Raw genomic sequence first — 27,041 nt, 5'->3', positions numbered from 1 at the left:
GCTCAGTTTCCTGGAGAAAATAATAAAATATATGTCCTGGGCCCCTTCTGAGGATGAATGAGGTCATACATGACCACCGTATGTCTTTTTTGCACTGGAAAAAGGAAATACAATTCTTCATTAAAATATAAAAGAATAGGGCCGGCCCCGTGGCTCACTTGGGAGAGTGTGGCACTGGTAGCACCAAGGCCATGGGTTCGGATCCTAGATAGGGGTGGCCGGTGCGCTCACTGGCTGAGCATGGTGCGGATGACACCAAGGCAGGAGTTGCGATCCCCTTACCAGTCAAAAAAAAAAAAAAAAAAAATATATATATATATATATATATATATATATAAAACAGAATAGGTAAATATTCTTAGAAACAATTAAAATACATAAATTATAAAATGTAGTATATAATTCCTGTTTTCTCTGGCCTTAATGAAAAATTATGAAGAAATATTCATATCAATATCTGTGTTCATAACTCCTGAGTTTATTTCTTATACTCATGAGATCTGATATTATGGTCAGATCATCAGATCAGGAAATCCTTCCCTTTTTTCCAAATCATCGTTTTCCTCTTGGAGAGTCCTTCATCTTTAGAGTATTGAGCATGATCATGAAATGGCAGCAAAAATCACTTTCCAAGTGGTTAAAAGTAAAGCACTTGGTTCAAAAGAATAAAATGCCTTTTTAGCATCTACTGAAAATAATTTCTTAAAAAGATTTTTTTCATTACTCTTAGGGTAAGTTTATGACTAAAAAAATTAACACTGTTTTTTGTTTCTTGAACTTAATAGGAAGAACAACTTAGCTTTTCATTTCTATAAAGTCTTTTTACCTTTAATTGTTAGTGAGTTTTCTAACTCCTGAAACTATTACCTAATATTTCAGGAACCAGGATGATGAAACTGGCATCTTTTCCCCTGATTAATATAAATTTAAAAATTTATATTTATCTTTTTAACCTCCTGCATCTGGATGCTTTATTATGGTTGGAACTTTAAAGTATAATTGCCTTGTTTAGGCAGTCACCATCAAAGTTGCTGGTGTCTTCATTTTCACCTTCCGAGAGTATGAATCAAAGAGCACGAAGATCACCTCTACACACATGCCAGCATTTTAAATGGCAAGTCTCGGTGCTTTTCAGTCTGAAGTGGGGAACTGAGACGTCACTCCGCTGTTGATTTACATCGTGACTTTTCCTCTCCTCCTCCTGGCTGGGCTTCCATGCTGAAGCCCGTCCTTCCTCTTGGCAGCACCTTGCACATTGTGTTTGAAAGGCTGCAGCCGGTTAGCAGCGAGAGAACGACTGGGTGCTCCTTTCTGCCAACTTTAATTTCAGGAGCTTTCACACAGCTGCCTTTTTACTGGTGCCCTCCTTGGACCCTGCCTCCCATTTCAGATCTGTAATCATAGTAATGCATAATTTGTTCCCTAAAAGGAGCAACAAAGATTGACCTTCCTTGAAAACTTCTATGGTTATATTCTGTTATCCTTTCTTGAAAATTCACCCAGAGTGTTACAATCATCAGTTATCATTTGCCATTTCAAAGTAGGGCAGCCCACCCTTTACCTCTGTCACCCATCAGATCAAAGGCAAAATTGGTCGTTTCTTACCTGTTAAATACGCTAAGCTGGAAAGAAGATGGTGACCAGATCTTCTAGCATAAAATGGATATCCAAAGGAAATCCTCATTTTTGCGAGTTATTTCTTCCATATATGCATAGAAACTTCAAAAGAATGCATGTGACATCCCAGCTATGTGAAGGAAGGCCCTGCAATGTGTGACTTCCATCTAAATATTTGCAGGGACTCCATGAGTTATAAAGCAACTAAGTGGTGGAAATACATTGATTACATTCATCTTTAACTAACTGCAGTTTTCTGGCTTATTAAAAGCATGCTGTCAAAGAATATATGTCATGGGCACCAGTAACCCGGTGCTGCCTCATCCCCTCTATACAGTGGTCAGGGTGTTCTGCATCAGTGGGTCCCCACACGCTCTGCTGCATGCACTGGCTGGCACACAACTGTCAGCGCCAGCATCTCCCCTAGGCAAAGCCAACGTCGTGTTTCCCCTTTTTCGGTCATCATTTACTTACCCTTCAGTTCATTCCACCTGCGCTTTCAGCAGCACCTACATTAAAACTCTTTCTTCTGTTACCCAGGGATTGAGGAAAATCTGTTTCTCTGAATCTCTCACTGTTCTCTCTGCCCCTCTTTCTTTCTGTCTCTATTTCCTTCCTTCCCCATCTTTCCTCCTTGATTCAGTCAAAAACTGACCTAGCCCTTGTGACGTACTAGTTATACAACTTCTATCATCCATATAAAATATAAGAAAACCCTATGATCTGAAGTCATAGCCTCTGAAAGAAAACCAGTGCGTAAACCTCCTACACCCCTAAAAACTCCCAGAAGTTCCCTTCAGCATCTTTACAAATCTGTTCTTCTATCTACTCAACATCTGCCTTTCCTTAAATAGCACATTGAAGATGTGATTTCCTGCTTCTCTGAGTTTAAACACCACCAACATGGCAATAATATTATTATTAATAATATTTTGGTTACATTTTGGGATTAGGTAAGATTTTGTGAGCTATACTGGAAACCTAATAACCAGATCTAATATTGTTAAGAGGAACATGTTTTTGTCTTACACATCTCAGGTACACAACCCATCCTGTGGTTGTATATTTCTTATAGTTCCAACTTCAAAGTGAACACCAAGTAGAAATATATAGAAGGAAAACCTGGCCACAGTGAGGTCATTCTGTGCCAAATGAGTAGAGGGCCCAAAAGTAAGGTCCAGTTAGCAAGGAAAAAGTCTTAGGATCAGCAGTCTGGTAAACCTCAAGGACTCATCCACATATTCAGTCAGAAAACATCTGATCACGTCCGCCGTGGGCCAGGCACTGTGCAGGCCTCCAGGGATAACAGTGGAAACGGTAAACATGGATCTTACGGTCCAAAGAAATCATCCCACAGAGAAGCTGCCGTGTGCCAGCCATGGTGAGTGTGGGAAAGAAGGGTTGAGACCACCCGTGCCTGCTGTGACCTCCCCTGGCTGGAAGCTGGACCCTCTGCTGGGCCCAGGCCTGCCTATGAGCAGGCTGTGGTGAGGCCTTAACTGGGGGCTTCACAAGCACGAGTTCCAAGCCCCCCGTGCTAGTAAAGTTACCCTGATAAATATAAGTAATCATATTTGCACACCTAGCTTTATTTGTCCCAAAATGAATAATCAAATCTTTACTAGTTTTTTCTGGGGATCCCCCAAAATAAAAGACTGGTTATTCTATGAATTATTGGCATGCTTATATTTTTGCTGTCAGCTTATGAAAAAAATTTTTTATAGGCATTTGAGTGAAGCCAATTTACTGTTAACAACTCTAAGTGTTACTGTTATTGTTAATAATAATAATAAAAGATTGTGTAGAAAAGTTTCTAACTGTGCCTGGCATATAGGAGTCAAGAGATAAACACGAGTTGAATCTAAAAATTCTTTACAAACTAAGAGTGAGAAATGGTGTATAAGGAATTGGCAGTTGTACAAAAATAATGGGAAGATAATTTTCCACAGAGAGGCGGCGTTTGAAAAGTGAGAGATTGAACTGGTGAAGAGTAACAGGCCAACTTTTACATGATGTTTAGAAATAAAATTTTGTCTTTTATATAAAAATCTCGTTATTTTTGTGGAGAGATGTGATTTGACCTGTAAAATGTTCTTATTTCATAACAGAATATACTGTAATGAGATTCTATTATATTTTATGGGTTTGAGAAATATAGCTAAGTAATCATATAAAGCATGTTTCAGTGAAAAGTTTAGATGAAATCACAATCATTTATTATATGATTGTGATGGTTTGGACTATTGTTCAGCAAATATTCATTCCCCCGCCCCTCCCTGTGTGGGCAGAGTGGACCTCCCACTCCCTTGACCACTGGCGAGGCCACGCAGCGCGCTTTGGTTGATGGAATGTTGGTGGATGTGACACAGTCAGAGGCTTGAAATGTGCTGGAGCGGTGGTGCCTGCCCTTCCACAAATAGAAAATGGCTCAGGTAGCTGCCAGGATGAAACACACACGGAGCCAACCACAGCTTGGAGCCAGATCATCTGATGTCAGCCCACCACAGATGAGTGCAGCAACCCACAACACGCTGAGGGTTGTTTGATGGGTTTTGAGGTGATTTGTTATGTGGCACTATCGTGGCTGACTGTTGTCTCATATCTTTGTTAGGGAATTTTGTTTTGAATTAAACTTAAAGATAGCTGAAACTGTTGAGAAGGTAGAATATCTCTAAATAAACCTCTAATTTGAACGTTAGCAATTTTGTAACATGTATTACCTTTGATTAGAAGCTCTTCACGAGCTGCCTGCAATCTGTGGGCAACCCTTGCTAGCTAGTACAGCTTTTCCAACCCCAGCAGCCTGACATTTCCAGAATTCCTTGAGCCTATTGTGAAAAAGCCCAGCTCATAGTACAGCTGCTAATAGCTAACATGAAGGAAACTGGAAAAATATTAAACTCTGGGTTGTGTGGGGCCTATACAGTTAAATTTGTTCAACTGAAAGTGAATATTTTCTTGGCATGCATATTTCAGAAGGGTAGAAGATCTCAAACTTTTGATGATTTTAGGTTCAGGTTTTGCTTTTCCTGGCAGGCTGACTCTTTGTTGTGCCAGACCACTAAGAATCATGTTTTGCAGCAGGTGGGAACCTCAATAATTTAACAAAATGTTGTCTCTTTCAGCCAAGAAAAATGCCACTCACTGAGGAGTGTTGCATTAAAGCATGTGTATAGAGAGAAAATCATAGCCACAGAATTGGAGCATCCTAGTGAAGGCAGGAAGAAAGGATCCCACTCCCTCACTCAGCAGCTTCTTGGCTTCCATGGTTGAGGGGCAGGGAGTATGGGAGAACCTTCTAGATGTTTTTACCTTCAGAGAAACCATCTGAAAATTATTCCAGCATATTTTTCTTAGGCAAATAAGCCAAGCCATCACACCTCCTTTCAATTTTGGATTGAAATCGATTTTTGCATAATTTCTTCAACCAAATTGAATGAATACACTTGCCATTTATTTTGCCTTGTAAAATTCCTTTTCATACCATTTCATAGATGTGTAAAAAGTATAGAGAGATTAAATAAAGCATGCATTTTGTGGTAAAATTGTTTCATTCTCCCTGAAAAGTGAGTCCATGGCAGTTTCTTTCTCTGTGGAAAGGTAAAAAGGCCAATTCAATGTCAAAAATAGTGTAAACTACATTTCACTCATTTACTAGTGACATTGATCTTAAAAGTGATGAAACAGTAGAATAGGATGTGTGATTGCTTCTATGGTACTTTTGAGAAATGTACATAAATGGGGTAGACTGGCACCATCACAATGCTCTTACACAGGGGAGATCTTCCAAGACTACTTTGTGATTTTATTTTTCCTGACCTAAATAACATCCTTCAGTCCCTCCAGCTAGGTCTTGAAACATTAAATTCTTGATACTAAAGTCAGAATTTGAATATAAAATCATCTCTTGAAAAGCAGAATGTTCTAGTCTTTAGTTCTCAAAAAAGGAAAAATTTCCTAGAAATCAATCCAGTTCAACATTTTAATATTAAAATGTCAGTAACATCATGCACATGAATATTTTTTCCATTGTCCTTTCATCTCTTAGGAAGAACTTCTGCGTACCATGAATTTCAGTCATTTTGTTTCCTTATTAAGTGTAGCCAATAGGGAACAAAAAACAAGATAAAAGACTTTATTCTAGACAGCTTCATTCAGCATAATTTCAACTTTCAAATTACAGGAACATAAATGTGTCCTACTTCTCGTTAAAAGTACTTGACTACTTTGTGGGATATTTTATGCCAATTCTTTAGTAAATTATCTTGGTCGCTGTTGCTAGGTAACACCCCTGGCTTCCGGCAGCTGAAAAATGAGAGGGTTATAGGGAGCAATTCGGCATTATGAGCAACTGACTAATAAGGTTTTTTGTTTGTTTGTTTGTTTGTTTGTTTGTCTTTAATCATATGTCTTAGCATTTTCTCTCCTTTCCTAGGGAATGTCATTGTCTATGGGAATACAATTGATGCTTACACCACAGTGGAAATGCTCTTAAACATTGGCGTGAGGGGCGCCTGCATCTACCTTGTGCAGCCCCCGTCCACCTCAGCCGTCACCTGCATCAACAACTACGAGGTAGAAAGTGCAGTGAACGAGGCACTCAGGGCAGCCGGAGTGACCATCTACCAGGACGCGATCCTGGCTCAGTGGAACGAGGGCCTGTCTCCCGATCCCATCCACAGTGCCTGTTTCACCACACCCACCAAGCCTTTCAGACTCCAGTGCTCTGTAAGCCTATCCCTGGGGACTTCACTGTCCAGCTGGGGAGGGTGGTCACTTTTCAGGGGTCTGGGGAACCGAAAAATAGTGGGTAGTGAATTTATAGCCACAGATTTGGGGTTTTGTTTTCTAACTGTTCAGGTTATCGCTTGCTGAGTATCAAGCCACCCCAAAGTTGGTGGCATAAAGCAACAACAATCATTTGTTACTATTTTCTCTTCTGGTGGGGGCAGGGGGGTTGGCTGGCTTAGCCAGGCAGTTCTCACTCGAGGTCTCTGATGCAGCTGAAGACTTGGACAGTGGGTGGTGTTGGATTCATCTAGAAGGCCTGTTCATTCACATGTCTGGCTGCTGGGGCTGGATCAACTTCAGTTGAGATTTTGCCCAGAACACTTATAAATGGTGCCTTCATGAGACTGGGCTTTCTCACAGCATGGTGGCTTGGTTCTAAGGGTAAGTGGAGAGAAAGAGACAGAGAGATAGGGAGGCTGTGTCACCTTTTATGACCTAGCCTCAGAAGTCAAGCAGCGTAGTTCCACCGCATTCTGTTTGCTAGAGGCAAGTCACTATAGCCAGCCCATATTCAAGGAGAGGGGAATTTGACTTTGCCTCTTCCTGGAAGGAGTGTCAAAGATTTGAAAAGTGCTACTATTTACTGAGAGCTTGCTGTGTCCCGGGCATGGTGCTGTGTGCTTGCCACACATTCTGTCACCTCGTCAGGACAGCCCTATAAAGGGAAGCATCCCCATTTTACAGATGAGGATACTATGGTGCCAAGTCAGTGGTGGTGCTGGGATCCCAGCCAGGTCCCATAGTTTATGCTGCATTAAGCTCTCAAGATTCTGGAAATAGGGATAGTTGGTGTTTCCCCACGGCACAGAGACTTTGAAGATGTGGGTAGAGGGAGTGCTTGCTTTTGGGGGTGTAAGAGCCTGACTTCCAAACTACGTCCTCAGAGTTTCCAGCTCAGGAGATTAGAAGTCCTCAGAGAGGGAGGGAGGGAGGGAGGGAAGGGGCCGGTCAATCTAACTAAAAAGCAGGGGACCACACACAAAGGGGAGGCCAAGGTCAGTGTGAGGACTGGAACTGTATAGGTCAAGGGCATGTGTTAGCGGCTGTGGTACATCTAGTGGGCCAACCACTTAGCGGTAGGGGCGTATAGCAGTTCCTTACCTGGAAGTAGTGGGTGGCCAGCTTAAGTCAGGGATCCTCACCCAACCCCTTAGAGGGTTGAGGCTAGTGACCTTCATACCCCTCTCAACCCAGAGTCTACACAGGGGCTGAAAGCAGATCCCCACCACAAGAGATTTCTCTGGAATCTCTCATTTTATCCTGAGATCCATGGAAATTCTGTATTCTGCTTTGTGATACATTCATTTATTCATTCATTCCTCAGATATTAATTGAACCCCTACTAGGTCCCAGGCTCTGTCCTAGGTGTTAGGGATGTAACAGTGAAAAAGACAGAAGAAATTCACTTTATTTTAAAAGTGATATTGTCTATACACGTATGTCACAACACCTTCTTAAGATAGGAAAATTCAAAATGTTTTTACCCAAATCCCTCTCTTCCCCCAAATGATGATCGTGGGAACCTCTGGAGGTGAGCACATGCCCTGTTGAGGAAGCAGAGGCCTATGGAAACCTCCCCAAATATCCCACTGACTGCAGTTTCTCTAGCAGCCCCTCTGACCCTTTCTTCCAACCGCAGATTAGAATCAGTCAGGGCAAAGATGTGTGGCAGACACTCTCACCTGCCGTGATCCAGTGCACCTTCAGACCCTGACCTGTTTGCTGTCAGATCCTTTCTCCTACCTTCCCCTGCCCTACTTTGCATCACAAGGAATGACCCCTGCAGATGACATTTCCCAGGCTCCATTACTCTCTGATTTTCTTTTGTATTAGCCTACAGTTTGTCCTTGTGGGAGATGAGATACGGGAAGGGAGAAGTCAGGGTATTTATTCCTCTTACTGTCTGCTTTGGGTGGCATCTGCCAGGGCATTCAGCAACTTTTGGTGGGGATTAATATGTTCCTTATCTTGACTGTGGTGATGGTGTTAAGGGTTGAATTATGTCCCCCAAAAAGACATGTTGAAGTCTTAACCCCCAGGACCAGCGAATGTGAACTTACCTGGAAATAAGGTCTTTGCAGATGTAATGAACTAAATAGAAGTTCATCCTGGATCAGGATGAGCTCTAAATCCAGTGACTGGTGTTCTTGTGTGGGGAGAGAGATTTGAAGACACAGAGGAGACACACAAGGAAGAAGTATCAGAGATGGGAGTGATGGCTGCTACAAGCCGTGGAATGGCAAGCACTGCCAGCAGCCTCCAGAAGCTGGGAGAGGCAAGGAAGGGTTCTTCCCCAGAGCCTGTGGAGGGAGCATGGTCCTGGCAACACCTGGATTTTAGACTTCTAGTCTCCAGAACTGTGAGAGAATACACTTTTGTTGTTTTGAGCTACCCAGTTTGTGGTACTTTGTGACAGCAGCCCTGGAAACAGACATTGTCATAAGTGTATGTACCTGCTAAAACTACAATTTTTATAACTGGTATCATACATTATGCACCATTGTTTTAAAATTTGGCTTCTTCTACTCAGAATAGTGATTTTGAGATTCCATATTGTTGCATATGTCAATAGTTCATTCCTTTTTGTGGCTGAGTAGTATTCCATTGTATGGATATACCACGTCTGGTTTATTCATTTTCCTGCCATGCACATGCTTGTACATGTCTTTGTGTAGACATATATTTTCATTTCTCTTAGCTGTATACTTCAACAATGGCTAGGTGATATGGTAGGTGAATGTTTTCCTTTTTAAGAAGCTACTGTATTGCTCCCCAAAGTATCTGTACCATTTTACATTTCCATCAGCAGTGCATGAGAGTTCCAGTTGCTCCATATTCTTGTCATCACTTGGTACAGTCAGTCTTTCTAATTTCAGCCATTCTCATGGGTGTGGCATGGTGTATCGTTGAGTTTTTAATTGGTGCTTTCCTGATAATTAATGATGATGGGCATCTTTTCATGTGTGTGTTAGTCCATTTTTGTGTTGCTATAACAGAACACCTGAGACTAGGTAATTTATAAAGAACAGAGGCTTATTTGGCTTACAATTCAGGGACAGTTGCATCTGGTGTGGGCTTCAGGCTGCACAAAGCAGCATCCATCTGGTACGTACAAGCAGATCACATGGCGAGAGGAAGCAAGAGAGAGAGAGGGAGAAGGTGCCAGGGTCTTTTAAACAACCAGCTCTGGTGGGAACTAGTAAACGAGAACTCACTCACTACCCCTACCTCCCAGGGAGAGCATTAATCCATTCATGAGGGATCCACCTCCATGATTCAAACAGCTCCCAACACAGCCACATTGGGAATCAGGTTTCCACGTGAGTTTTGGAGGGGGACAACGTGTCCAAACTCTTATCAGTGTGGTTATTTGGACGTTGCTGTTTTTCCTTTTGTGAAGTATCTGGCTATTATAAATGGATTTTTTTAAGTTTGTTTTCTAATTGATCACTGGTGATTTACAAAATGCAATTGATTTTGTGTATAAATGTTGTAACCTGAGACTTTGCTAAATTTACTTATTAGTCTGGTTGTTGCTTTCTAGATATGTAAACATATGAAAATAGGGACAGTTTTACTTCTTTTCTACTATTTAAGCCTTTTATTCCAGTTCCTTGCTTTATTCCACTGGCTAGGCCCTCCAGTGTTGAATAAAAGTGGGCAAAATAGACATCTTTGCCTTGTTCCATATCTCATTAAAGAACATTCAGACTTTCATCCTTAAATATGAAGGAGGTTGGCTGTGGGTTTTTCTTTGGTGTCTTTTATTAGACCGAGGAAATAACCTTTCATTCCTAGTTTCTTCAGAGGTTTTGTTATGAATGGCTGTTGAATTTTGTCAAGTGAATTTTCCATATCTCTTGAAAAAATCATATTCTTTTCTCCTTAATTCTTTAATACAGTGAATTGCATTGACTGATTTTTCAAAATCTTAAACCCTAGTTAGTCATGATGTATTCTTCTATATATTGTTGAATTTTATTTGCTAATATGTTTTAGGAATTTTTGAAACTTTTTTGGAACTGTATTCATGAGGGGTATTGGGTCTATAATTTTTGTTCTTATGCTTGTAAGATGTTGTTATTTGGGCTATGTTGGTCTCATAAAATAATTTAGGCAATGTTCCCTCCTTATTTTCTGAAAAATTTTATGTAAGACTGGTATTATTCCTTGAGTGTTTGATGTAATTAACCAGTGAAGCAATCTGGGCCTATAGTTCATATTGTGGGAAGATTTTTTTTTACAACAAATTCAATTTCTTTGCTAGATATAAGGCTATTTGGATTCTCTGCTGCTTCTTAGGTCAATTTTGGTAAAAGGTGTATTGTTTAAAAAGTTTGTATATTTCATTCAAGTTGGTCAAATTTGTTAGCATTAAGTTGTTCATATATTATTTTATTATCTATTTAATATCTAGGATCTGTTGTAATAACCCTTCATTTATTTCTGATATTGGGGAATTGTGTTCAATCTGTCTCTCAATCTCTCTCTCTCTGTCTAGATAAGGGTTTGCCAACTGTATTGATTTTTTTTTCAAAGAACCAGCTTTTGAGTTTGTTACTTTTCTCTATTATCTGTCATTTTTCTCCGCCATTGATTCTGCTCCTAACAATTATTTTCTTCCTTCTGCTTGCTTTGGATTTACTTTGCCCTTCTTTCTCTAGTTTCTCAAGGCAGAACCTTAGGTCATTGATTTATATAAGCATTTAAGCTGTAAGTTTTCCTCTATGTTTTAGCTGGCTACCATAAATTTTAATATGTTAAATTTTCATTATCATTTAGTTCAAAATATTTTCTAATCTCCCTGTGATTCTTCATTGACCTTTCGATTATTTAGAAATGTGTTGTTTAATATCCAAATATTTGAGATGTTCCTAGATATTCTTATTCACGTCTAATTTAATGCTTTTGTGGTCAGAGAACATATTCTTTATTATTTCAATCCTTTAAGATTCACTGAGACTTGTTTTATGTCCATGCATATTGACTATCTTCGTGAACATATAAAGAATATGTATTCTGTGCTTGTCGGATATAGTGTTCTAGAAATAATAATAAGTTCAATGTGGTTGATAGTTCATCTCTCCTATGTCTTTACTGATACTTTTTGTTTAGTTCTATCAATTGCTGAGAGGGGGTGTTAAAATCTCTTATTATAATAGTGGAATTTTCTATTTCTCCTCTTAATTCTGTCAGTTTTTGCTTTATCTTTTAAGAGGCTCTGTTATTAAACTCAAACATTTACAATTGTTATATCTACCTCATGAATTGTGCCTTCTGTCCTGATGAAATGTCCCTCTTTATCTTTGATAATATCCCTTATCTTAAGGTCCACTTTATCTAATGTTAATATAGTCATTCCATCCTTCTGGTATATTTTTTTCATCCATTTACTTTCTACTTATCTGTGTCTTTAGGTATAGTGTGTCTCTTGTAGGTATCATAAAGTAAATTGTATTAATATTTTTATTACTACATAGAAAATTACCACAAACTTAGCAGCCTATAAAACAACATCCATTTATTACCTCATAGTTCTGTAAGTCAGAAGTACAGGCATGGTTTGGCTGGCTTCTCTGCTGAGGGACTCCTGAGGGTACTCTCAAGGCTAAAATCAAGTTGCCAGCAAGGCTGTGTTCTATTTAGAGTTTGGAGTCATTTTCCAAGCTCATGTGGTTGTGGTAGAATTTAGTTCCTTGCAGCTGAGAACTGAGGTCCCCATTTCCTTTATGACTTAGCCAGGGGCCTTCTCAGTTCCTAGAGACCATCCACATTCCTTGCCACATGACCCCTTCCATCTTCAAGTCGGCAACAGAGGATCTCCCTCATATCAAATGCCCCTCACACTTTGAATTCCCTTCTTCTGGAAAAGCCTGGTCCCTTTTAGGGGCTTATCTGGCTAAATCAGACCCACCAAGCATGATCTCCCTTTCTTAAAGTCACCTGTGCCGTATAACATCACATCACCATATTCACAGTTCACACCCACGCTCCGAGGGAGACGTGGGAATCTTCAGGACCATCTTAGAGTCTACCTACCACATACTTTTTTATCCTTTCTGACTATCTCTGCATTTTAATTAAAGTGTTGAAGCCATTAATATGTCGTGTAGTCACTCATAATTAGATTTAGGTCTACAATTTTATAATTATTTACTGTTTATTCCCTCTGCTTTTTGTCCTTATGTTCCCCCTTGCCTGCTTTATTTTGGAGTATTAGAGTATTTCTTAGTATTCTGTTTCGATTGGCTTTTCAGTTATATCTTATTTTATTTTTAGTGATTGCTCTATGATTATAACACACATAACAATTTTTCACATTCGATAGAGTTAATATTGTACCATTTCATATAAAATGTGAAAACTTTGCAGCTGTACAGGTCCTTCTCCCCACTCCCTGGGGATCCATTTTGTTCATAGTCATCGCCTGTACCACATGTACACATACTGAAAAATCAACAAGACAAATAATGTAATTTTTGTTTTAAACAGTCGTATATATTTTAAAGAACTAAGATATTTTCTAATTTTATTGCTCATTCTTTATATCTGAAAATCCAAGTCTCCCTTCAGCCTGAGTAACTTTCTGTAGCATTTCTCATATTGTACGTCTGCTAGCAACTAATTGTCTAGTTTTCCTCTATCTGAAAATATCTTTATTTTGCCTTTATTATTGAAGGACATTTTCACTGGATGTAGATTCTGGACTGACAGGTTTTTGTTTCAACACTTTGAAGATGTTTTTACACCATCTTCTGATATCCATGCATTTTGATTTAAAAATCTGTAGTCATTCAAAACATTGTTCCCCTGTATGTAATGTGTCATTTTCCACCAGTTACTTTCAAGATTTTCTCTTTATCTTTGGTTTTCAGCAGTTTGATGCTGTGGGTGTTCTGTGTTTTATGTCTCTAGGTGTGATTTTTCTTGAATTTATCTTGTTTGGGTAAATCACTGAGCTTCTTGAATCTACAAATTTATGACTTTTACTTAGGTTTAGCAAGTTCTTGGCCATTGTTTCTTACCCCATTCTTCTCTCCTCTCTTTCTGGGGTTCCAACTACATATCTTTTAGAGCTTTTGATATTGTCCCCTGGGGCTTTAATACTGTTCATTTGTTCCAATCTCTTTTTTTTCTCTCTCTCCCTGTTCTTCAGATTGGACAATTTCTATTGATATAACTCCAAGTTCACTATTTTTTCCTATCATCTCTATTCTTCTATTAGAGCATAACATGACTACAGTCCACTCTCTTTAAAAAGTCTCTAAAATAAGGGAAATTATCTCCATACTGGTCATTGTTCCAGGTTTCTACTACCCTACATGATCTACCTACTTTTAAATACTCATCAGAATCGTCAGGTGGCTGTTCTTGTAATTTGACCAGAGTTTATAGGTATTATCAGTGGGAGGAGTAGTCTCGGAGGGTTATGCCACCATATCAGGAGCAGAGCTCTCTTGATGTTGGTGTTTTGACCCCACATCAAGGCCTTGACATATCCTGCCTGGTGGTAGTGCCTCCTGGGCTCCCACCAGATGGTTCAGCTGCCAGGTTAGATCTCAGTTACACTGCCTCTTGAGGAAGTCTCTCCCTTTTTGTTGGCATCCATTCCTACAAATAGATTGTAAGCTTCATATTTATTCTTTTTACCAAGATATTTATGGGGCTTTGCACAGTGACTGGCACAAGAAGTGTTTATCTGTATGAGTGAATAAATGAGGTTATCAGATCACTGACTCCCACCTTGTTTCTGTTAGGTCAGTGAGACAAACAGAATAAAAGATTCCGAGACAAATGTTAGCAAGCAAGGGCGTTTACTCCAGCGAACCTAGAGAAAAACCTGAAAGATCAGTGTTCTGCCCTCATACAGACTAGCAGAGGCTTTATAGGTTTTGTCTGGGAGGGGGTTGAGCAACTATTCTGAGCACTCAGCATTCTATAATGGCTTCATGGTTTTCCTGTTTTGTAAAAGATGTTCTTTTGGGAATGCACTGGCCTTAAGTGAAAGGGAGGGGGTAGGGGGGCATGATGACAGGGTAGTCAACATGGCTGTGCTTATGTTAAGCTGATTGTGAGGCCTAATAGTTTCCAGTTAACCAGGGAGTTTTTATCTCCTTAATCAGAGTTATCAGAGTAAGTCATCATGAAATATTTACTCATAACATCAACATGGCCAGACATTTCCACTTCATAGTTTTCCCCAATACATAATATTTAGTTAGCATTACAGCAGCACATGGCTTGTAGTTGGAAATCTGTAACTTAGAACACATGTTCCTATTAACAATGTTAGATTTGCTTATTTAGTTTTCAGTCTAGTTGACAAATTACTGTGAAACCCAAATGCAGCCAAAATTGTGAATGCCTACACCAAAACAGTATAAATAAACACTACCGAAATTCTAATAATCTTTAAAACTCAGGAAAACAAGAACCAGTAAATTTAATGTACTACTTAACAAAAAGTAGGTTTAATTAGAAAAAGAAAACTGGGTAGGTAAGAGAACTTTTGTGGGGATGCTGAAGTAGACTTCTGAGCATTTTCAAAGGCTAAAGAGGTTGATAGCACTGCTTTTTATGTACGAGGGTACTTCGAAAAATAGAATGGAAAGACAATATGAATCTTTCCATGAACTTACCCTCACATAATTTAAATTGAAATGAAGTGGCTTTCTATATTTTTATATGGGTGGGAAATCTATTTTTATATAGGCAGGACAGGAGAGAGGGAGAGAAAAGGGGTGTGGGAAGACAGAAAGATTCAGAGTTATAGACTCAGAAATATATGTTCCTGTGGTCACTGGGTAAGAGTTACAAGACAGATAAATTTTTAAAAAGATGTGAAAGAAAAAAAAGCCACCTGGGAAGGGAGTAACTGGGAGTAACTGGAATGGGATTAGAGAACTGAGTGAGTAGAGACAGGGAACAGGACAAAGAGCATGCTGGCTCCCTAAGGGAGAAAAAAGAACATCACAGAGATAATGGATCTGAGTCCAGCTGTCCAGTAGAAGCCTCTGCAGTGATGGGAATGGTCTATGTCTGCACTGTCCAACATGGCAGCCACTACCCACCTGTAGCAATAGAATACTTGAAATGGGCTACTGCAACTGAGAAACTGAATCTGTAACTTTATGTAATTTTAATTAATTTAGATTTAAATTTATATAGCCACACGTGACTAGTGGCTACTGTGGGATCAGATGGCTCCCTGCATCATTCATGGGTGTGGGAACAGGATATGGAAGGGACAGGGCACCTTTGGCCCAGAACAGCTGATGTCTGTACAGAACAGGACAGGTGAGTTGGGTGAAGCAGGCATGTGAAGGAAGTGGGGAGGTGGCTATCAATGTGATTAGGACCACGTTTTATGTTCATGTTTTAGCATGCTTGTAATAAGGTGGCAAAGTATATTTAGGTAAAGATAAAAATAATTGAACTTGCTTCAGTTACTTCAACAGCAACTAAAGACTTATGAACAAATAACCTGGACTACTTTAGTGACTTTCAACATTGATATGGAAGATGTCCAGATGAGCATGAGAAAGCATTGACATTTGGGCAGAGAATGGAGGGGGCACAGAGATAACGCCTAAGGAGCATGTGCAGAGGGCCCCTCTTTGGCACAGTGACTGGAATGTGGTGGGTACACCATAAATATTTCTTAAATGACTGTCTGCCATGCCAGGGCAGGAAGGAACGAGGCAGGAGCCCAGACCTGGTAGATACTGAGGCTGATGGAGCTCTCGTCCTCTCTGGGGCATCCTGCAGGGACCAGCTTACCGGGTCTAAGAAGCTAGGAAGGGGGCAATCTCAAGACTCAATACTGGGTGAGGTAACCCCAAGAAGGAGCCTAGAGAGACCTAAGTGTTAGTCACAGGAGGAGGAAGACAGGAGGAGGCTGAACTAGAGCTATTTGAAATGTAGGAAAATGAGGGGAAGGTGGATCTCTACAAATGTAAACCTTCTTCCAGGGAAAAAATATTTAGTCTTGTGGTTGATATTCCATCACTTGGCATCCTTAGTCCACTGGATGTCTAGATTGAGTGAAAAAAAAAGGAGTAATGCTGGGTGATCTTAATTTGTACTTTATATGAAAGACAATCTCTCTGTCTCATATACACATGCACACATACACACATACACACACACACACACACACACGCACAATATGACAAGCTTTTAGTAGATTTATTTTTGTGCCCCAAAGAACAAAATTCCCTGGAAACTATTCACATTCTTGAGAAAGTGAAATGAAGAATGATTACTGATTAATGACATGATTGTCCACTTTGTAGATGTTCTTCAGCTTCTGTGAGAAGAACGTGGATTATGAAACATTCAAAGCACTCAACGATGCGTGTCTTGTCTATGACGGCCAACTTGTGATCGATGCCAACTTCCACACCAATGATGTAGCCATCAGAGCTGCTGGCCCCCTCACCAAATTCTCCAATAGATATTACGCATATGAGTGGGCTCACAGCAAATTCAGTTCCAAAGAAATCGGCTTTCACTTGGCAGCAACTGTGCTCAGTGTCTTTGACCCGACCCTTGAGCCTGTGACTGAGCTGCCAGATGATCTTGACCTGCCCATCCCCATGTACAAGGGAGCCAAGATCCAAGGTGTGTGGGCAAGCCACCTTGTTCCCTGAGATGAGGCCACAAATTGGATCTGGGTCAGTGTTCAGACCAGCCTCCATGTTTCTCTTAGACTTGGTGAGGGGCTCCCTCACCAAGGGAGGACTTTATCTCATTTCCTAAGCATTTATCATGAACCTCGCATTACCATGATTATTAGCGTCCTTTGCATATTAGCATTTATTATGGACCACATCCTAGTTGAGGTCCCCATTTTACAGATAAGGAAACAGACTAGGTAATGATCTATTGGTATCTTGCCTGAGGGTCTCACAGCTGGTGAGTGGGAGTTTGCCCTGACATCTCACCCCAAAGTCCATTCTCACTATAAGTTCAGAGATAACGAGACCCTTGCATGCTTCTTCCCAGGGTATAGCCTGCTGTCTGGATGGGTACACTCAACCATTTGCAGTGGTAAAACAGTCTACTTTCACCCCCTAAGGCTTGTTGACCCCTAAGGAGATGATGTCATGAGTAATGCAGGGTTCCTTCATGTTTAGGGGCTTAGAGATACCTTTTAAAATTGTGTCTTTGAATGTTGTGGACCTTTTACCAAAAAATGCACACATGTACAAAATTGTATGTTCACTTCCAGTAAATTTATTGACCAAGCCTCAGAGCCATTCATAGACCCCAAGGGTGTCCATGGACCCTACTCCAGTAAACAGACATCAGATGAAAGAGACAGAGGCCCCACATTCCAGTCCTCGTCTTTCTGTACCTAATTACATGGCCTCAGGGAGATCCTGCTCCGCTTCTTACTCTGAGTGAGACCTTAGGAAAGGTGGTGTCCATAGGCAAGCAAGAGAAGGGAGGGGTGTCTGAGATCAGAACTGGATCAGGCTCAGATTCAGGGGCAAGCCAAATGTATTAAGGATCTCATAATGATAGTTTTTAAAGCCTTGTACAAAGAACTTTGTTGATTTTCCTTATAAAGTTCAATTTTTTAATATTTTGGTTACATATTGGAGGAATTATGTGGAATACGAACATCATTGCAGCATTTAAGATTTCTAAATTGGTCTTGATTTGGTCTTGGCATGTGTAGGTTAGAGTGCTGGGAGCTATGGGAAATCACAGAATACACAGGATCAGCTTGTCATATCTTGGAGCATTGGTGGCTATGTTATGGGGTATAATGTCACATTCACATTGATTTGATTAAATAAAGCTCAACCACCCCAGGGAGATTTTTGCTATTAGCAGTACTTTAGTGAGAAAGTTTAAGGAGCATACACCATTGTAGTCATCTCTGTTTGTCCTGTGGTGAAAACATAAGCTCTGTTACCCATCTCATTAACAATTAATTACAAATGTGGAAAATTTGCCATCTCCTCTAGGAGGCATTCTTCCTGGGTCTTACCATTATCTGCATATTGCCAAGCCTGCCATTCCAATTCCCTTGGAGGTACAAATGTTACAGCCTGATTTTGTGAGTAGTATTCCTAAATTTTACTTTGCTTTCAAGTATAACACTTTGTTTACGGGAAGGTGAAATTATTTACTCAAAGTCTTCAGTGTAATGTGTTGGTTCCCACTATAGCATCAGCCCCCAAGATGGCCCCAGTGATTCTTGCCCCTTGGTCCTCATGTCCTGTGAGGCCCCTCCCATGTTGAGAAGGGCTGACCTGTGTAGCCAACAGGAAGTTGTGGAAATGACAGTGTGCGACTTCCAAGGCTAGGTTGTGAAAGATACTGTAACTTCCAACTTGCACCCTCCTTGATCACTTGCTGCCGTGCTGTAAGGTCACCCAGGAAGCCCTCTGGAGAGGTCCATGTGGTAAGGAACTGAGGATTCCTGCAGCAGCCATTATCAGTTTGCCATCCTTAACAGTGGGCTGCCTTGGCAGTGGATTCTCCAGCCCCAGTCAAGCCTTCAGATGACTGCAGCCCCAGCCAACATCTTGATTGAAAAGTGTGAGAGACCTTGGACCAGAACCCCCAGGCTAAGCCACTCCCAATTTCTGACTCCCAGAGACTTGAGACAATAAAAGTTTATTGTTGTTTTAAGCCAATACTTTTTTTAAGTAGACTTAATTTTTTTAGAGCAGTTTTAGGTTCATGATAAAGTTGAGCAGAAGGTACAGAGATTTCCCATAAACTCCCTGTCCCCACACATGCAAAGCCTCCTTTTTTATCAACACCCCCCACCAGAGTGGTCCATTTGTTACAGTTGATGAGCCCACATTGACGCATCGTCAACCAAAGCCCATAGCTGACATCTGAGTTCACTCCTAGTGGTGTACATTCTATGGGTTTGGACAAATGTGGAATGACATATATCTACCGTGATATTATCATGCAGAGTAATTTCCGTGCCCTCTGTCCTCTGCCTATTCATCCCTCCCTCCATCCACTGATCTTTCACTATCTCAGTAGTTTTGCCTTTTCTTGAATGTCATATAATAGGAATCATGTGCTGAACAATGTCCATTGTCTGGATGTACCACAGTTCATTTATCCGTTCACTGAAGAATATTAAGCCACTAAGTTTTGAGGTAACCTGTGATGCACCAATAAGTTACTGAATGTCCACTTTTGTGGCGGTGGAGCAAATAAATTGCTTAGGATCTGGAATAGCTGTCTAGACCCCACTGTTTTCCTCCTTTCCCTGAATTACACCGGAAGGGCCATCCAGGAAAAGCAGAAGCTGTGGGGTGGGACTTCCCCTGGGTTAAAGGTAACCAGAAAGGACACCGCATGATCAGTCAGTTGGAGAGCTTCTCAAGTAAGGTTCTGTGACAGATGGTCCCAGGCTGGAGTTTGTTGTCAACTTGGGGCTTCCTTTCTGATGTTCACATTTGGTTTTTAGTCAGTGAAACAGACACTGGAAATTCTCTACCTAACTTCTGTTCCCATTTTCTGCTCCTGAATATTAACAATATAACCAGCTTAAAATAAACATATTTCCCAGATTTCCTTGAGGACAGGGCCAGCCATAAGGCAGGTTCTGGCCAGTGATATGTAAGTCAAAGCCATTGGAAAATTCCTTAAACGGGGCCGACTCAGAATGGCACAGGAATTGCCCCTTACTCTTCTGCCTTCAGGAAACGTGGATCCTAGCTCTTCCATTTACTTCCTCTGGGACTTGAGCAAATTATTCAGCCTCTGTGAATTTGTGGGGCTGACAGGGAGCATCTGTAAAGTACTACTGCCACTGCCCAGAGCAGAACAGGTGACCGGTCACAGTGGACGTCCTCGTTGTTCATCATGAGTGCAGATAAATAATGAAAACTGGTTCTTCCAGGGAAAGAGCAGATGCTGTGTATAAACCTTATTTCCCTTAGGCCTTTCCCAGATTCTTTTAGGTGTCCTGTACAGAATCTGACGCAAAAGTTTCTTACCCTAAAGAAAACCATAGAATCATAGCAAATGTTGTCCCAGTTTCTATTGCTGTGTAAAACACTTAGTGGCATAAAACAGCCATTTGATTCTGCTCACAGATTCTTTGGGTCAGGAGTTTGGACAGGACACAGTGGGAACAGCTTGTCAGTGCTGCACAATGTCTGGAGCCTTCGGTGGGACAACTAGGAGGCTAGATCAGTGGTCCGGATCATCCAAGGGCTGGTTTACTCATAACCAAAGGCTTCCTATTCACCTTGGCTGGGGCGACTCAAAGACCAGAGTGCTGAGCAGAGCCTCCCGGGCTGTCCATGTGTCCTTGGCTTCCTCACAGCACGGTGGCCTCGGAGGGGACAGACTGCTTCTGTGCCAGCTCAGGGCTCCAAGTGCAAGTGCTGTCACTGGCAAGATGGACGCTGCATTGTCTCGCGGGTCACGCAGCGTCACTCCCCTCCCCCCACTCTGTTGGAGCAGTCACAGCCACCAAGATTCAAGGGGAGGGGAACGGAGAATCCATCTCTCAATGGAAGGAGAGTCAAGAAGAGTATGTGGATTGGGGGATATTGTTGTGGCCATCTTTGGAAAAAACAAGCTGCCACCAATGAGGTGGGGCATTAGATAAACAGGATAAAGCCCAGGGTGTTCAGGGGCTGAGCACTTTAGTCATTGGTACATAACCCGAGCCTCATGTGTGCAAGAGCGAGAAAATATTGGACTTGGTTTCAGACAGAACCAGATTCTTCAAGGACACTGTGTGATTCCTACATGCAGTGTCATTTACTTATGAACCACTGGCGCGCGCTTTCTCTCTCTCTCTCTCTCTGCAGAAAGTCAGAGGAGGAGCCAAAAGGAGTTTTTAGATAATGAGAGTTTTAATAAGAGTGCAACTTAACTAGATTCTTTGGCCGATGCTATGACAGTATTTGAACACGACCCCTGACTTTAATTAACCATTTTGCCAGGTGGGCCTCCTTTTTAATTAGTACAGAAGATCTAAACAGATTTTTTTCCATTTTATTATCCAAGAAAAAAATGTGGGATAGTTCCATGGCAATCTTTTGGGGTTGGAATTAATTTGATTAAGTAAAATCGTTGCCAAAATGGTCAGGCAGTCACCTAAATATAGCCAATTGATTAAGAATGGAACCCACTGGACAATATTTCACTACACAAACTGAATTACTGTTCTTATAATAAATGTGATACAGATGAATCTTATCAGAATTTTATAGTACTCACTAATTAGAATATTTAAATAAGAAGATACTTTAGTAATTCACGAGCTGTTTGAAAGGTAACCTGACAAAAGGAAGAAAGGGGACCCCAAGTCGTCTACATAATCAGCTAATTCACAGATTCCAGTCCACATGCTTTGTTGGCTTATACACCACAGAATAAAGAAATTTGTCACAACAAATTCTGCCTTGGTTACCATTAAATTTAAAATTGTATGTTCATCACAAGAGCTGAGAACTTGATTTCTTATACACCGATCCTGATTCATCCTCTGTCTTCCATTTGGCGTGAATTCCAGAGCCATTTTCCAACCTTTGTGAAAATCGTAAAGGAACTAACTCAAAAGGATAATTGTATTCAGGGAAAAAAAGGAAGAAAAACAACACCAGAACCAGTTATTCCTTCAAAATCTTAAAGATCCAAGTTTCCAAACAATTTACTTATATACTTAAAATAAAGAAACTAGACACACTCCATCAAATTGGAAAGTGTGTGAAATAATCCTCATTGCCCCAGAATCCCTTACCGGATGGCAAGGCTGGGAGGGCCTCATGTCGTCATTTAGTGGAGCAATTTTCTGTGAGGAGGGGCAGGGTTCTGGACTTCACTGGGTTTTCCTGAGCTGCCAGAAACAACAGGAATGACCCACATGACAAGGGGAATTGGTGTCTGAGAAACCCCTCTATAAGTGAATTGTGTTTAATTTCAATGCAAAATGCTTTGATGCATTCCAAGTTCCCAGAATGCCCCCACTCCGTTATGCTAATATAGTGTTAAATCTCATAAAAGTGGACACAGTTTCTTCCATAGATATGTGATCTGCACCACCTCGTCATTACTTTCTCTGTAGTGTGGCTCCTTTCTGGACTCTTTAAGCCCTCTTAGCTATAAAGCACTTGCAGTATGTGCTTAGGATTATGCTGACAAAATAAACAGAGGAGACCCAAGGATTGTAATTCAATCTTTAAATTAAAAAAAAAAAAAGATGGAAAAGAAAAAAAAAAAAAAAAAGCAACAGACCCCTAACAACAGATCATTGAAAACAATGGTGATGAGACCACACTCAGGACAGGTTGACATCGAATGGCCCTTAATGCTCAAACTGTCACTGCTCTCAGCCTCCCAGGTACCTTGAGAACTTGTCAAGTCACCACTAGGTACCTGTGGCCCTCATCTCCAGGTGCTCAGCCTTGGCCAAGGATATGAAATCCCAGTCAGCACCCCCAAACACAAAGAGGTCCTTGAAAGCTGAAGGTGGAGTATTTACTGAAACTCGTTGCAACCCACATGGGTGGATCTCAGGTGTGCCTCTTGTATGCCTGGGTTCCCTTTTCTTAATCACTCAGCATAAAGAAACTTTAAAAAGAAGGAGGAGGCTTGGGAAAACTTGGCAGCCAAAATGCTGCCAGAGCTGTTGCCAGGGCCCCTCTCCCAGACCCCCATCCACTTTATGACCAGGGTGACGGAGTGGCCCCTCCTCAAACACTCACTCCTTTGCAGTTTTCCAGCTTTTTCACCAAATCATCCCTTATTGTGAAGGGAACTCCTACCCCTGGGGTGGGGGTCTAAGCCTACAGCCGCTGGCAGCAAACTCAAATGGTCTTTAAATTCTTGTATTTTATCTTAGAAATGCACACGGAGGTCTCATTCCTCGCTGTCTCTATATCTGTGTGTATTTAAATTCTGAAACAGTGTTTAATCTTCCATGCCTTGTAAAGTTGACATCGGGGATTACTCTGTGATATCATGTGCCCCCACCCTGGGTGGTGGGATTCATTGCTCAGTCTGAGAAGTCAAGACTCACGGAAACACACCTGAATGAAAACAATCCATGGGGCATCTGGGCCTAGAGAAATACTTGTGACAAGAGCAAAGGATAAGCTGATGATCAGATAAGGAGACCAGGCACCCTGCAGGTGGAGGACCAGGCCAGGCATTTTCCAAACTCTTCCCTGGACAAGACGCACCTTTCCACACTCACTTCCACCTAGAACCAACCAACCACCTCCCACCCTCCGTCCCTCCCTTTTTTCCTTCTTTCTTTCTTTCTTCTCCCGTTCTCCTTTGTTTTCTGTTTCATTTCTCTCTCTCTCAATCTGTTCATCAAAAGTCTGGGTCCTTGCTGTAGCACAGCCAGAGAATTTAATAACTTTTATTATTTTGGAAGTGATGCCCTTTGCTTAAAAATTAGGAACTGCAGATGGCCAAATGAGCATAAAAAGAAACAACAAAAATTACCCAGCCTCCCAACCACAGAAAATGACCATTCACATTTTGTTAAAATGTTGATACAAAAAAAAAAGGAATGATACTATGCATTTTTCTAACCTTCTTCTATAATGTAAAATGTTCTATGAACATATTGCCCTGCTATGAAATATATTTTAACACTAATTTTTATTGGATGCATTGCATTACATTATGTGGATGGACCATGGTTTTGTTAGATGCAGATTTCCTGTCTGCATCCATCCCTCTGTATTGAGGGCCCACTTGCATCTCCCTGGAAGCACCCCACCCCTTTCCTAAGCTGCATTCACTCTCTCCCCACCCCCAAATACCCAGCTTCTCCTACATCCTTGGGGTCAGCCCAGGATTTACTGGACATGCCTCCTGTGTGTCTCCTCTTGTGCCCTCACAGTTGTCTGAGTACCCTCAGGGCTTTGCCACGTGATACCCAAACACCCACCAGTTGCCTCAATTTATTTAAAAGTTAAACCGTGTGTCCTTGTTTGAAAAAACTCCCCAGGTGATGGCCAGGACTAAGTAAATGTTTGAGAGCATTGCGGTCCAACTTGCCTTGGATTTCTAAATGCCACATTCAATTTCAGAGTAAAAGCTTAAATCTATGTGTCCTCAAAAAAGATTTATTGAGTGTTACTGTGTACTAAGTTCAGAGTCCTGGGGAAAAGTGAAGGTGCAGCCATACCAACAAAGCCCATGTTCGTCCACCGAGGCTTCCCAATGCCTGAGCCTATGGGGAGTGTGTCTCCAGTGGGCAGGTCAGTAGCCATCAGTGGCTGCAGAAAAGGAGGCATGACATGGAATTAGAGCAGCATCTTTCCTTGTCATCTGGGTTCATATGGCAGTTTTAGCTGGTTTCTAAAGGGCATAAAGCCGTGAATCCACACCTTTCACAGTTTACAAACTAAAAAGTCAAGTATAGAATGTGTATGTATGTGTTATTTCCCATGGTCTTGAACCTTCTTCCTGGGAACAGACCTTGTCAAACGACTGACCCCCCCAAATGCATCAATCAGGGATTCACCGTTTACTTGTTTCTTTTGTTTTATTTTGTAAAGCACATCTAAAAATAACTGAAATTCCTTCTGATCACTTTTGACTAGGAGGTTTTTCTCAAAATAGTGCTATGAAAACTAGATTTAACAGTCTTAAAACACCACAGAAGAGAGAATAAACCCAGTTCCACTTATTAGCTCTGTGAGGTATTGAGTAAAAGAGAATTGGTTGCAACCTAGCAACTAATTTAGAAACACAGAACAATACAATCACAGTTTAAAACATCCTGAAGAACAGTCAGTCACTAAGTCCAAGTATATGGTTTTTGATACACTGTTATCTTTGGTTGAGTTTAATCAATTTCTGTTACTGTTGTGTGCGACAAGCCATGGACATACCTGTCTGTTATATTTGAAAAGAAAATTGTTATAATAAAGTTCCCAAAGTCCAGAAATGTTTCTAATGTTGTTTTTCTGATCCCCCCACCCCCAGGGTTTAGAAATAGTAACAGGTAGTGCAAAAAATGGGACTTACTTTCGAATTCATATCAACAAGTATAAAATGGTGGAAACCATCACATGCCTTTCTAAGGAGCCCTTTCCTGCCTCCAACTACATCTGCTTGTACGGCCAGCACGAGCAAGTCCTCAACAATCTGTGTGCTCGCTACGATGACAACCTGATCACAGATCTCTACAGGTAAGTTGGGCATTGTATTTGATATGGGGAGATATATATAAGGGATATATATATAAATATAAAGATATATATAATGTCTTGTGAATGAGGGATGTGTATTGTGATGCACCAGAGAGCAAAATGAGAATCCCAGGGAGAAGCTGGAGTGGTTGAAAATTCGTTCTAATATAATAAAGAATATCCAACCATTGGCTGGTTAGCAAAGGGTCACATGGGGAAATTCACAGGCTTGGGATGTGTCCACGCATGGCCAGGGGGCCATATGTGAGCCTGGACCCCACGTGCAACCACGTTGGCCTCCACAGGCTTGGACAGATGATGTTCAAGTCCCTTTCCGCACAGGGCTGCTGTGTGTTTTCCTTTGTGCCTTTACAGTTGGCTGAGTCCTCCTCAAGGCTTTTGCCATGTGAGACCAAAACACCCACAGTTGCTGCTCAGAAACAGAAGAGGTAGACTTGGGAGCAGGATGTGGAAGGATCTGGTTCTGATGAAATCTCCACAACCACGGGACAGCTGCTTGTGATCCCAGGCTTATTCCTCATGGCATGTGCCCAGGCAGAGGCGGGGTAGCCGTTTGTCCAGGGTATTGGTAGGGAATCCCTGCACTGACAGGTCAGTGAGACAGGGTGATCTAAATCTCTGTCCTTTCAAACTCTAAGACACCCTTTATCCTATACCTCTAAGAAGGCAAAGAATTTTAGAGTGAAAGCGTACTTCTGGATGCAGCCTTCTGCTTAGCAAGGTCAGAATTTCTCCATCCACAAAACAGGACGGTGACAGTCAGCACCAGATGCAGATGTAGGGTCCTATGTCCTCACTACCCATAGGTGTGACCGCCAGGATCAGACTAAATCTCTTGTCCCTCCTAAAATTTTTTAAGTTGTACAATACATCTTACAAACAAAAAAGTATGTGAAGCATGTATGGTGGAAAATAATATTATTTTTTAAGGGAAAATAATACTAGAGGTCTATGTGGCTCCCACCTACGTTAAGAAAGAATTCCTTACCTCAGGACACTTGAAGCCCCTTCTGACCACGCTCCCTTCTATCTCTTTGGAGGCAGCTACTGTCTTGAAGTTTGAGTGATTCATTCTGCTTCCCGTAAAGCAGGGATCAGCAAATGTTTTTCTGTAAAGGTGTGGATATGGCCTCTGTCACAAGGACTTACCTCTGCCACTGTAGTGAGAAAGCAGCCAGAGACAACACATGAACAAATGACCCAGCTGTGTCCCAATAAAGTTTCATGTACCAAAAGAGGTGCCAGGCCAGATTTGGCCCGAGGGTCATATTTTGCCCACCCTTGTTTTTAAGATGTGCACATATATATGATTTTATATTAATTTGTATTGCCTACTTCTGGATTGAATCTGTGTCTTACTAAAGAAAATCAACATTCTGTTCAGCGCTCTGTTTGTGAGAACCACCCAGGTTGACGTACGTAGCTTTACAGTGGCTCATTTGTTCTCCCTGCTGTACA

At 41.2% G+C, this 27,041-nt stretch overlaps 1 protein-coding gene across 1 annotated transcript in view; it reads left to right on the top strand.

The window, feature by feature from the left end:
* Positions 1-27,041, top strand: part of LOC134390401 (cilia- and flagella-associated protein 61-like) — a 222,856-nt gene that overhangs the window by 166,404 nt on the left and 29,411 nt on the right. Inside the window, 4 exon segments of the mRNA XM_063113697.1 lie at positions 6,053-6,345; positions 16,704-17,031; positions 18,387-18,478; positions 25,357-25,562. Coding sequence (XP_062969767.1) covers positions 6,053-6,345; positions 16,704-17,031; positions 18,387-18,478; positions 25,357-25,562 — 919 coding nt within the window.

The sequence above is a fragment of the Cynocephalus volans genome, chromosome 11, assembly GCF_027409185.1.
Source record: "Cynocephalus volans isolate mCynVol1 chromosome 11, mCynVol1.pri, whole genome shotgun sequence".
Lineage (NCBI taxonomy): Eukaryota > Metazoa > Chordata > Mammalia > Dermoptera > Cynocephalidae > Cynocephalus > Cynocephalus volans.
This window is presented reverse-complemented; position numbering and strand designations above follow the sequence as displayed.